The sequence below is a fragment of the Agelaius phoeniceus genome, chromosome 1 (assembly GCF_051311805.1).
Source record: "Agelaius phoeniceus isolate bAgePho1 chromosome 1, bAgePho1.hap1, whole genome shotgun sequence".
Classification (NCBI taxonomy): Eukaryota; Metazoa; Chordata; class Aves; order Passeriformes; family Icteridae; genus Agelaius; species Agelaius phoeniceus.
Window position 1 is genome coordinate 48,748,299 of NC_135265.1, and position 13,657 is coordinate 48,761,955.

The 13,657-nt window shown below is 39.1% G+C and overlaps 1 protein-coding gene across 5 annotated transcripts in view; it reads right to left on the reverse strand.

Moving 5' to 3' along the window:
- ELMO1 (engulfment and cell motility 1) overlaps positions 1-13,657 on the reverse strand; it is a 303,458-nt gene that overhangs the window by 213,980 nt on the left and 75,821 nt on the right. For all 5 annotated transcript variants that reach the window (XM_077178465.1, XM_077178469.1, XM_054637468.2 and 2 more), the window contains 2 exons: positions 12,972-13,022; positions 3,571-3,740 (listed from right to left, as the gene is read on the reverse strand). In XM_077178465.1, coding sequence (XP_077034580.1) covers positions 3,571-3,740; positions 12,972-13,022 — 221 coding nt within the window. The remainder of the gene's footprint in view (positions 1-3,570; positions 3,741-12,971; positions 13,023-13,657) is intronic.

Consider the following 13,657-nt stretch of genomic DNA (forward strand, 5'->3'; position numbering starts at 1 on the left):
TGCCTGGCCCCTCAGGGAAAATAGAGAATAAAGCTTGAATTAACAAAATTCATTGATTTCTAGCCCAGCTGCAGCACACCGTGAACAGAGGTGTCACTCAGCCTGGCCTTACAGATGTAGGGCTGTTCCCAGCTGTATCAGCCCAGGGCAGCTGGCACAGCTCACAGAGGGGATCCCTGCAGAAAATCAGCAGCCACCCATAGGGTATGTCCCATTCCTGCTCTCCCAGAGTCTCAGTGCCAGTCCCCAGGGTGAAATACAAGAGCAGAGACAGCCACCATCCCCACAGTTTCACTGCACATTTGCTCTCAGGTCATGGCTCAGTGACACACCTAGGGTCCATTGCCACAAAAAAGGGCCTTTTCTGCATCCACTCATGACCAGTTCCTCTTTTGTTTCTTCAAGTCCCTAACTGAGCAGAAAACTAATTTTAGACAGTTAGTTTTCTAATGGAATCATGTTCTGTGCAAGAAATTAACAGGCTGGATTGGCTTTGCGAGGCACACAGACACTGGAGCCAACTCCTGGAACCAGCTTCTGGGAAAAAGCAGGACTGGGCTGAAGAACAGGGGTTAACACACAAGAAATGGGAGAAGGCAGGAAGCTGGACCATGTCTCAGCAGCATCAAGACATTAGATTTGTCTCAGCCGTATGGGTGACTCATAGCCCTATTCAAACAGGGCTGGTCTACAGGAGTTGCACCAAAATGGCTAAGATAACTCCATAGTGAAGATATACCTTAAAAGCATCTTTATAAAATATGTTGTCTTATAAAACTGGGCTATGAAGAAGTTTCTGCCCCACCCTGAAATTTCTGGCTCCTCATTCCTCCTCTAATACCTGCACCCTGCCCTTTATAATGCCAGTGTAATCATTTGTGTAGATTCACCTATGGACACTGAGAGAGCAATGTAAGTTCATCTATGGACACAGAAAAAAGTTTTGTGTTCTGAAGCATTTTGGTGACCTTGTCAGCCTCACAGCCCACAAGGCAATATTGCTGAGGGTGCTGAGCCCAGGTTGGGAGCAATGGCAAGGAGGCCTTCAATTTGATTTATCTGTTCAGTGACCATCTTGTGTGAGACCTCTTACTAACAGTAGTGCAGAGCCCAAGCAAAAACAAGAACAGACCATAAGAGGACAACTGACTGATTCCAGCTGCCTTTCTTTGACAGTCTAGGGCACTGAATGAAAAAAAAAAAAGTTTCTTTTCTTTCTTTTGAGGAAGTAGTTTGTCTGTTTGCTTAGTGTGCTGACACAGCAGCGAGTGACAGACCCTGATGTGAGGGAACAGATTCAGTAGCTTGAAGTGAGATGAGAAAGGAAAGCAGAAGCACGATGGTAGGCTTAGGCTGCTGTGCCTCTGTATGTTTGCTCCTTTCATCAAATCCCCAGTTCTGTTAAATATGCACTCATCAGCCAGTGATGTACAGTATAAAAGCAGAAGGGAACGTACAGCATAGCACAGATGTCCCTGCTTTACCACTCCCTTTGCAAAACTAGACTTGGAAAAATCTGACCTGCTCATACCCTCAGGAGCTGAAGAATGTCTAGGCTGCTAACATGAAAGACTGCAGTGAGTACTAAGAGCTCATCAACACGTGAAGCTGCTGGAAACTCTTACAGGCTGAGTCTTTGTGCAATGCCCAAACTCAAGAGTGTTTCTCCCCACAGACAGAAATACTGATAAATACATTAGACAGGTAGATCGATCAATGCACGTTTGACGACACATTACATCAGCTAAAAAGAAAAAAAATTAAATCCCTCAAAATCCTAAAAACACTTACAATAATAAAATAAAATAAAATAAAATAATAAAAAAGAAAAAGGCAGTAAACTCTGCTCATATGTCCAGTTTACAAGCCCACTGTGTGGTTTGAAAACTTATGCTGTTTGGTCAGGACTTATAACAGGGTATAATTTGCTAGACAGTTCTTTCAACAGCAGTGTTGCCTTTAGTAGTTTCTCTCCCAAACAGTTATTTTTAATCCAGCCCAGTCTGCTACAGTTTGGGTCATCCCACAGATACAAAACAGCATCTGAAGGGTGACGAGGGCACTTGCTTTAGTCTTAGTGTAGCTAAAAGGAAAGATTATAAAAAATGTGAATGTTCCCTGTCTGTTTCAACAGAATATAAAATGCTTTCATTTACATACCTTTTGCAGTGGAGTAAGTTAAATCATTAGACCTAAATAATGTCACAACAAAATAAACCACAAGAGTAGTGACTGTTAATTTTCCTGTGTTCTGATCTTCACAGGCATATGTGAGCCTGTCCATTTAGAATACCTTTCATTAATACAGCAACTGCATACATGGGTTTATATTAACTTAAACTTGTCTTTGCCTTTAAACTTAATTTGGTCTGTAAACAACAAATACCACACAAATGAAATACAAGCTGAAATATTTGGTAACTAGAAGCATTTAATTTTAAAGTGGCATAACATGTGATGTGTGCCACAGATCAAATCACTGTAAAAAATAAAGACTATAACCACAAAATACTGAAGATTAAACCACAAGCTTTTGGAAATCCACTATATAGCTGTAGTTAGACAATAAGGATTCAGAGTTCCATAAGCCATTAACCACGCAATGGGTAGAAATCCAGGAGAGATTGTTTTTATGTTGCTCAGTCTATGGACTACTGGATTCTATAAAGCAGTTAATTTTTCTGTGGAAAATACACAGTATATCTTGTACAAGACCCTCAGAGACCATTTGTGTTCCAATTCAAAGACCAGTTACTACTTTTGCTTTACTTCCTAATACTATTTCCCTCTTTGAGGCCAAGGGAACACAAGCACCTTTGTGAGGGGATTTGAACTGATTTCAGTTTTCTTTCTCTCAGGAGATGGTGTGGGTATTCTTGACTTCTTCCTGTGTAGTAGAGCTTGACACTGAGTGCAAGCCTCTTACTTGAAATCAAATGCTTGCTGTTAGAGCATCATTTAATAGTGCAACAATCCCATCGATACTTTTCTGCTGCACACTCCACATTAAGCCAACAGACACTTAGGACATTGGTGCTGAATTTCACCAATGATGAAATTTGGTAAGGCATTCTGGTAAAGAATGAGTGTATTTTTAGAGGTCAGCTTTCATTTTTATGTCGAAAAACCTGACTGGTATTAGAAAAATCCCATTCAAAATCAAAACAATAAAAAATGGAAGTAAAGTAAATAATTTTTTACATTTGGCTTTTACCACACATATTCTCAGTAATATGAAATTTAAAACAAAAGTTTTTAAGTGATATCACTCAAATATCAGCCTTTAAATACACTTTCAATGGCTTATTGAAATTCCAGTGAATAGAGAAGAAACTGGGACCCCAGTCTCCCTAAACTTTATGACATAGGCAACACTTGTGACTTTCTACTTTGCTCATCCCCAGTCCTGACCAGCCCGTTGTTAGGGGAAATTAAAAAAAACAGTACCTCATTGATAATTAATATATTATCCTAAAAGTCTAGACCTCTTGAGATATTTAATTTATCAACTCAGAGAGCATGAAATCACCCCACACTGAAGGAATGCCAGATTTTAAGCAGAATACCCACTCTGTGCCACTTTCAACCATTTGCGTTAGGAGGGAAATGCCATCCAGGTTTATAAATTCTTGGGCAAACGTAACATCCCGTGAGTAGTTGGCTAAGTCTTTCAGTGCTTCTAACTTTGCATCCATACTAGAAGACTGGATCCTCTCATGGAGCTGCTGTGCATTTTGAGCCTGTGAGAGAAACAAAACACAGAAAACAAAAGCAACAAAACAGCTTTCGTTACAATGAAAATCAGGAGTAAAATGTCAGTGTAAGCAGGAACAATAGCCATGTTTAATATTAATGATATTTAACTTCCATGCTCAGAAAAGATTAAGTAGTTCAAATACAAATTACTTTTGTAAAAGTATATTACTTGTGTATTACTCCATTATTATCTATAATTATTTGGACTCTTGCAGAATCATTAGCTGAGCAATGGGTAGATGTTCCATTGTCTCAGGGAAAATGTGAGCATTAGAAATAACAGCCTTTGGCTTGAAGAACTTATGTGTCACATCAATAAAGAAGAAATAAAAATAAAACAAACTGCAACAGACAATCTCAGTATAATAATAATAGTAGTGGCACTTCTTTTCCTGTGAATGCTTACTCAGGGTACACACTTCTCATCACCTTTAGCAGCAAAGACCACATACTGTCCTAACCATGTTACATCAAGAAAGACCAACTTCAGACCTTCTGCTCCTTCCTCCCCCTCTTCTTTTGTTCACAGTCACTTCAAACACTCATATACCCTTTTAACAAGGAGTACAGAATAATTACTTCCCACATAACACCATGATATTATCTGTCATACATCTTTTTGCGTGTTCAATATCCTCGTGTTATGCTATTCTGGCCATTAATGTTTCAAACAGAGGATGACTTAGTGAAATTCAAAATAAACACTGATGACAAAAAGGTAAAGAAATACTTATATAATGGATATTAAATTTCCTCTCTCTTTAGCCATACAAATACTTTAAAATATATCTCAAGTTTTCAATTTGATACTTTCACTTACCTGAACAGAATACCCAAAATAGCTAGCTAGGTCATACATTTCTTAGAAAAATAATCCTCCTCCCTACATATAGAGATATTTGTAAAATTCTGTTTCCTAGGATTCATTTCTTACCTGCACCCAAGGAAAGGTGAATGAGAGGCTATGTGTCATTAGGGAAACAAACTTAAATTCTGTTGAGAGTTATTTCTCTCTGACATGATGTTTATTCTTTCTCAGCTGGATAAGAAATAAAGAAGAAAGGGCTCTGCTGACAGACAATTCCTTTTCTGTTCAAGTAATGAATGTTTTTTTCACAGAGATGGTCATCTCTGAAGATAAAGATTCTGAGAAAGCAGTCATTTTTAGTGCATGACCATTTAAACAAGGAGCCCAGAAAAATAACCAGCATAGTGTTGTTACAGATGCAGCTGCCTAGCTACATAACTTTGATTGCTACAAAAACATGAATAAATTAATTGTCCCAATCTCCTCCAATATCCGCAATATTGGTTACTTCTTGTTTTTACAATGGTGGTGGTAAATGCATAGTCTCCAGTCAGCATTTGACCAGAAAAAAATGCAGTAAGTAGCATGTATGTGGAAGAAATGACTTCTAGTTAGAGTGACTGTGGTTAACATAGCATTGAAAAGAAATGGAATATCTTTAGTCCTGAGCTTTTTTTGTGCTTTAAGTATAGGGTGATGCAGCCATAGCAGTTCCATTACCTATAAAAAGACAGAATCCTGTCATCCACAAGATCTTTCTGCCATGGAAGGTTACCTACTCTATCAATGCCTGTAATGGGGAAACAATGGTTTATACAGTCTCTCTGTAATGGCAATGGCTGTCCAACTGGAAACTAAAAGACTACTGTATCAAGCTTAAGCAGGTGATAAGGTAAATAATTTGCTGAAGCCCATGGAAGAGGTAAAAATAGATACCACTTACTTTCAACTTCCAGGATAACTACCAAATACTTCCCCCAGCCCTTTCCTTTCATCAGTGGGGGTGAAAAAAGCTTTGCTAAAGTACTCTTCTATAATCAGCTACCAAAATTCACCACTGTTATTACCTGAACCAGAAGTTCGACAACCAACTCCTACTTTATCAAAGTATGTCCTTCATGGAGCCATTCCTAACGCTAAACTCCCCACTATAAGGAAGACTCTGAGATGCAAAATATCTTCAAATCATTACTGTTTCACTGAATACATGCAATGCCTGAATTCTTGCCCACCTCAAGAAAGAAACACTCTGGAAAAACTTCAATACTGCCATGGCAGCTGCATTCCCCAAACTTTGGAAATGATTGCTCAGATTTAACCTTAAACCTATTAAATCTGTGCACATGGCTTTTTCCAACCTGCCATACTTCTTGCAAGTTACCACTCCCACTATCTGCCCACTGAAGGATGTTCTACTGAACTGGAAGTTCTTCCAGCTTTCCACGGGAACCCAGTCCTCTAAAGGCTCCTGGATTCAGTGAAAATGGAACAAATAGGAAAGGTGAACAAAACAACTGGTTCACAGTGACTGAGCAGCTCTCCTGAGCTGCTCTATCAATAAGTCTGAGTGGCAAACCTTAGGCAGCAGAACTGTGGCCAAACAGATGGAGACTGTAATTGCCTGTGTATCACAATAGCAAGCAAGAAAAACATGTGAGCAGAGCCAGGAGAACATCCTCCCCCAAACCCCTTCACAACACACTGCGCTGTGTAAACAACGCTTAGTCTTCATACTTATTCACAACAGATTATTTATGGTGAAGTTCAGCATTTCTCTTAAGGAGAGAGTCCTGCCCCCAGCAGAAACACCTGGGGCTGGTGAACTGCTGTCAGCCAGTCAGACTTCCATTGCACATGTATCCACACCAAGCATGGAAAGAGCCAACCCTCCCTCTCACCAAACCCGAGAACACCAGGACACAGATGTGCATTAGCAGCTCACCAACACTGCACAACACCAGCATGAGCAGGACCAACCTATCAACTGAGATATCTTAGTCCTCTTTCCTCTGCAGTCAGTGAGAGCTTTGAAATTCACCAGACTAAAACCAAAATATAATCTTAGATAAGAGACAGCTTGGAACCCTCTACAGAGCACAAAAATCCACGCTACAGAAGTGGTTCAGACACTCTTTAAGCACATAAAAGAGTGCTTACTAACATCATAGGCTTTATCTGACTTTGCCAAGGTTCTATCAGCAAAATTTACACACAGTTGCAGTTTTCTTACATTAAACAAGTTTTGCAAGACACTGCATCCCATAAACCTTGCTCCTTCTACTCTCAGATGAGAAAAGAACAGACAAATGGCAGAGGAGATCTTGATTGAGGAAGTAAACATATATTTGTCTCAGCAAGAGTGCTGGCACATGTCTCACTGGCAACATGGACAAAAGTCATATTGTCTGTTGTCATCCCAAATGCCTGATGTGTGAAAATATTGCCTTGGTTAACACCATGCAGTTCTCCCAAGCCTTCTAATTCTTGTTGCCATAGCACTCGTACATGCTAATGCAATGTACAGCTCATTTATGACTGCATTAAAAAATGAAACCCGGATGAAATATGCTCTGAGTGCTTACCAGGGAGCTATTTTAATGATTTGCAAGCCATCAGTGGATGGACAGAAAGCACAGCTCATTAAAGCAATAGCAGAGCTGGCTGCCATGTCTGCATTCTTACTGAAATATCATTCAGGTAGGAGTAAATATAAATATATAAACCTTTGCAACTGAGAATCATTAGAGGGAATTAACAGAAATATGGCTGCTCAAGGAAATGAAAGGCAGAATCAACTGCTCTCCTCTTTAGGAAGGAAGGAAGGAAGGAAGATGGGAAGCTTGGAAAACGTGTGCTGTTGAAGTCCCAGCATTTCAAAAGGCTGTCAAGTGGCATAAGCCACATGTCTAGTCTTAAATGACTTGCTCCAAGGACATCCAGAAAGGTTGCCCTTAGGGAGTAGCACTGCTTAAAAGGAGCAGCTTGATGAGATTGTCAGCTTAAAGAGAGAACTAATGACCTAAATCCAGGATGTGACTTTCTTAGAGACCCAAATAGCCATTTGGAGGTTAAGAATCCCAAGATCATCCTAACAAGGGATTCTACTGATCAAACTATCATTTCTCTGCCACAGAATACTTTGTGCAAAACTTTGAAAGCAACTTATTAACCAGACATACACAGGACTTCTGTACAGAATACAAAACACAGTGAGTAAGGACAAGAGGGAGGACACAGATCCAAATGCAACCACTATCAAACATGAATGTGCCATGGAAAAAAGTTGGACCATTGATTTAAATTGCTGGTTTTGCATTATGTAATCAGTTGTCTTCTTTGTCCTTTACAAAAAGCAAATAAAATAAGAGTATCGTTATCTATCCTGTAGATTAAGTCATATCAGTCCATATGTTGCTAGAAAAAGATCATAGAGACCATCAGTAACTACCCAATCCAGCTTTGTCCTTACCAAACACATGCATTTCTGTAGTTTAATTTAAATCATTCAGTGTTGGAACACCATGGTGGCTTAAAGCACTGCCTTTTCCTGGATTGTTATTGCCATGTCACCTACAACTGCATGCATGTCAGAGAGCAATGGAGGAGTGGATACATTACATAACCATCATTTTACACATACACATTCAGCAGACCCTCCAAGGCTAACTAGCATCTGATGCCAGGTAAGCAATGAGAATCTATTTTAATCAATACATACATTAACGGTTAACATTTTTTGCATGAGCTCTGAAACACAGTTTGTATATCTGAAGCCCTGTACAGATGTGATATACAGAGAGGTCCTGTGGAATCATTATAGCAATTAAGGAGGCAGAAAAGGGAAATGGTTATCTCTAGGGTCTTGCACTAAATCAATGACAAAAGCATTGCAGATGCATAGCCAAATGTATTACACAAATATGCCTTAAAATATGGCATATGCAATCACTAGCCACTTCTCAATGCTTTATAAGCATTTTTTTCCTCTATCTGCATTTGAAACAATCTCTTCCACTTACAGTTCAAAACATGCCTTTTGAAACCTGAAAACATCAGATTAAACCTTTCTCTATGAAAAGACAAATCCCAGCTCCACTTCTCAAATCTAATCTACTAAGAGCAGAAAAATATAAAAGTGGCTAATTGACCCCCATGGTCAGTGCTTCTGGTATAAGGTTTATTTAGCAACTAATTTACCATTACACTATAAACATAACCACAATTACAGGTTAGAACTGCAAAAATTCATGCATTTACAGAACTTCAAATACATGTTCAAGCAATTGTAGATCAAAAATTCTAAACTAGATGCTCAAAATTTTACTTTGAGGATTCAGATGTATAAGCAGAACTAGGTTAAAAAAACTCTTTATACTTCCTAGCCTGTTTGGATCATATATAAAGAACATGTTCTTAATATCTGTAGAAGCATTCATAGAAAATACTATGATGACTATCTTTGAAAACCTTTATTTACATGATTGCTCGTTGTACACATGCTAATACTCTGCCTACAAACAAATCACAGGTTTGACAACTCAACTGATCCCTGGACTGGGGATCAAGAAAAAAAAAGATAAAAGCAAATTACCATGTCCCACAAATACCACATCAGAAAAACCCCTTTTATGCGGGTTTTAAAGTATATACCTCATAAGCAAGTCATTTTGTAAGTGGCCAAGAAGCTGCTTTTAAAAAACATTAAGTGCTCAAGTAATCAATTCTGTTTGAAAACCATTAAACTGAATAAACTACACTAGTTCCTGCAATTTAATTTTCCCAGTATTTTAGCATCTTTTTAAAGTGATTAGTCATTTGAAAAAGGATTTGCAGGATCTGATTGAAGGAATCCTGCAGTTTCACACACTAAAAGGTTGGACTTTGCTTGCTGCATTGCAGGACACAAAAGTCCTTTCGCATCAGCCTCACACTCGGGAGCAATTACAGCTCATTTATACACCTACCCACCCTGCACTGGAATATGGTTATCACAAAAGAGACAGCAGCAATACAGCATCTCAATTGTCACATACGTTCAAATACAAAGAAATGTTGCATAAGAAACTTTTCATGCGTCCCTTCAGAAATGCAGACGGACAAAGGGGGAAAACAGGTCACGGAAAACTGCAAAAACACACAATAGCCCAGAGAATTGTTAAGAAAGATGATAGGAGAGGTTAAAATAAATAAGAAAGATGATATAGGAACAAAGATAATATGGGAGAAATTCAATCTGCACTCAAGTTACCTAGGAAACAGAGTGTCTGTGTGGTGAGCAGTTTATAGAGGAAAAAATAGCATTGTTTAGGAAAAAACCAGTCTTTCAGAGAATCTCACAAACTTAGCAAACAGACCTATGGAAACAAAGAGTGAGTTCAAATTCCCACCAGGCCTAACGACTGGCGTTTGCAAACTTTTAACTCAAAGAAATTTAAAATAGGCACATTGTAAATCTCTCAAGGCAAGCATTTATAATGGATTTAGCAGCACACCATAACTGCAGTTCTGCCCTTGCAGTATTAACAATGGTTTTCAGATAAAGGTCCCTGCATAGGCACACAAAATAATCTAAATTCGAGATTAAAAAAGAGAAAGTATTTAACATTTATATTCATGGAGTTAGATTACAAATCCTCATTTTAAAAAGTCAGCCCAAAAATGCTGGTTTACTATTTCTAGATAAAACTACCTTTCTTTCCTCTCTCTTTTTAATCTTTAATAGTACTGACTGTGGGTATGTGAGCAATAAATAATTTGAGGCTAATGACAACAGAACTCAAAAAGATTGCATCTCATCCTTCTCACCCAATTTTCTGTTACTTGGGCCATGCAACCCTAAAGGGTACAGCCAGACTACTGGCTGTCATGGTTATAAGCTGCATAAAAATTAAGGACTAGAAAAGCATTTTAAGCTCATGCAGCCTTCAGAACGAGTCAACAAAACTCCTCTCAACTCTTCAAGGAAAAAAGTTCCCTCAAAAGGCTTGTAAAGTTCAGGACAATTTTTTTTCCCCCCCAGAACAGCCAGGAAGTAGGCAGCTCAGACCTCTCTGAAACTACAGGGACACATCCCAAAAACTGCATAATCCATATGTGGCTTCTCATAATTTCTCTCAATCTTTCTCTCCTTTCCTAAATCATCTACCTTTTCATAAAGTTTTTTTTTTGGGTTGTTTTTTTTTTTTGAGTATGATTTTGGTTTTCTGGGACAAAAGGAAAGATAGTTTCAGCTTTATCCTATTGTAGGATAGAAAAAACAGAGGGGGTGGGGGGAATTCAGAATCTTGATGTTTTCACATGATGAGAAAAACATTTCTCACCCAGCACTAACAGCTAGGAAAGCATCTTTCCCATTTTGTAGGAGTGTATCATGCAGCCTGTTCTTCACATTATCTCTTCCAACTACTGTTGCTCTCATACAGAATTTCAGAGGAAATATGGAAACAGATTGCCTGTTAGTTTTTCAGGGTAAATGACCACCATTTCAGAACCATTAAGAACCAAATGTCACCACTTTAAGAACCACAGCTTGGAGGCCTTTAACTATTTTTGGTACTGCTATGATGACCACTTTGACAGTACCTTAAAAAGCAAAGAGACTACTGTAGAGTGAGGACATGAAGAACTTCACTTTTTACCTATTTAAACAATACAAATATTTGCTAATCTGACAAAAACTAATCTGCTCCTCCTTCCAAAATACCTCTCTGATTCCTCTCTTTTCTGGGAAAAGTTAACGCAAAATTTTAAAACATCAGGAAGTATGAAAATAAGCACTCTTTCAGACATAAACATCACTACTGGAGAATAGAGAGTAGATCAGCCTTCTATCTTAAAACAGGATAGCTGAGTCACTCATAACTGCAGGCCAGTGCCAGAGCAGTCCATAATTTGTTAGGTAACTGGCAATATCTCAACATCCTAAGGACTCCTCAATTGATTAACTGACCCTGAGGCAAATCCCCAAAGAAACAGAACAAGCAGACAATAGTCCTAGAATGATAGGTGGGTGCAAAGCCCCACCTTCCAGACCACTGGTAATAGCAGATAGTGTTGCACATCCAAGATTTGTCTTTTGTGTTTGTAGGTCCCATTTCCAATTGCACAAGTGACCATAAAGCCAGCCAGCCATCTCCACAGATCAGTCACAGCACAGCCTCTCTTCAGTGAGGTTTCACGGTGCAACTGGTTGTGGATTTTGAGATGGGAGAATTCCATGAGTTGTCCTATGTGGTTATTCCATGTTGTGGTTACACCAAAACATGACACACTGCATTTGGACTACATTGGTTCTTGATGAACCACAGATGCTGTTTTGATTTCAAGAGATCCCAAGTCTGGGCAGTACTGGAGGGGATATTTGTTATTAAGAAGTCACAAAGGTTAGAAGGAGCTGGTGCTGGGGCTGCCTTTTCTGAGGAATTTCCATCAAATGGGGTTTATTCTACCAGAAATAGTTTTCCCATGTACAAGGCTGTTTTGGTGATATATGCCAAGAGACTCTGGAATCACATAGATCCTGGCAGAGCTATGGTCTTAAACTGCTGTTTATTTTTTTTTTTTTAATGTCTATAAAGCTCTGAATATAATGACCATTGAAGAACATGATGAAGGCTAATGGAAGCCTCTTGTCTTTGCCCTGTTGGCTGTTGATAAATGCTTTCTGTTGAGAAGCTACTGGGTGGCAGAGTTTGAGCATTAGAATGCTTCAAATTTGCAGAGGCTAGAACACCATCATGAAGAGGTAAACCATTTTAATGGCACACTAACTACATTTGTCAGCAAGGAAATTGGATTGCTGCTGCCTTAGACATACATCTTCCAGGACTAATAGTGGCTTTCAGCATGTGGCAGCAGCACTGCTCAACTCAGCAGGAAAACAAGCCATTACAGGGCAACCAGCAGCTCTGCTGTGCTTTTAGGAGCTAGCAAAGAGATGGTGTAGGGGGAAAAAAAGCCAACAACAAAGAAACCCCAGTAAAATCTCAACATTACAGCTGCTACTCACTCAACACAAAATCAGAGATCAGGAAAGCTCTGACCTGTGCCACCCAGCAGAGCTCTCCATGATTCAAATCCCTGACCTTCCTCCTGGCTTCCTGGTTTTGAGTTCTGAGGCAGAAAAAGAGCAACTTGAGGGAGGCTGCAATATCAGCAGGGAAGCAGAGATATCGTGTATGTGAAAACTGTTCCCAGCGGAAGTGAGACACAAAAACTCACCCAATTCTGCCAACAGTATCACCAAATGTCAGAGTTATTATTCCTGCCTCTATAACGCATAACATTTGCTCCTGGAGGATTGTGGGATACATTGTGGATAAAGCTTAAAAGTACATACATTAGTTCACAAGAATTTACTAACTGAATTTTCACTTTGAAAGAAGAGAAGAAAAGGACACTGACTCACCGGAGATGTTGTTAATCGAAGGATGGCTCCATTTTTTATTTCATTACGGTTCTGAAAAAGAAAAAAACAAAGGTTTTATTTAAGACTTACTCACATAAAAAGATGAAACACGCATTGAGCAGACTGTCATGCTAAACTTGCAACAGTGCTTTTCCCTGTCTGCATGCAAAAGCTTCCCCCTTTCAGATGTAAGCTAGCATCTATTTTCCTCATTGAGGCATATAACATTAGTTTCAACAAATAGGTTGAATTCACATGACATTTAACCAACCTGAACTCTTTCAAGAATGACTTCATGTTTTTCAAAGTTTAGCTTCCACTGGCAACTTCTAAATATTTTTTTTGAAATATGCTGTCCATGGTGTCTGGCTCTGGTATTGTACATACTTGAGGAGTTTGTAAGTTTGCTGAAACCTGTCATTAAGCATCTGCAGGATTTAGAATTCATCCCACTGGCTCTTTATTTTCTATAACAAGAACATGCTGACTTAAACCACTGGAACCTACCCACTGAGCTCTACCACCACCTCTCCCTCAAAGTGAAAAAAGCATCACTGCTAGCAGAGTAAAGTTCAAACGTGTCTTAAGTCCTTCTCCTTGCCCAGCTGTCAGAAAGAGAGGGCATGTAACATTTTCTTTTGGTTACACTCACACAGCTGTGGCATAAGCTATGGTGTACACTTACA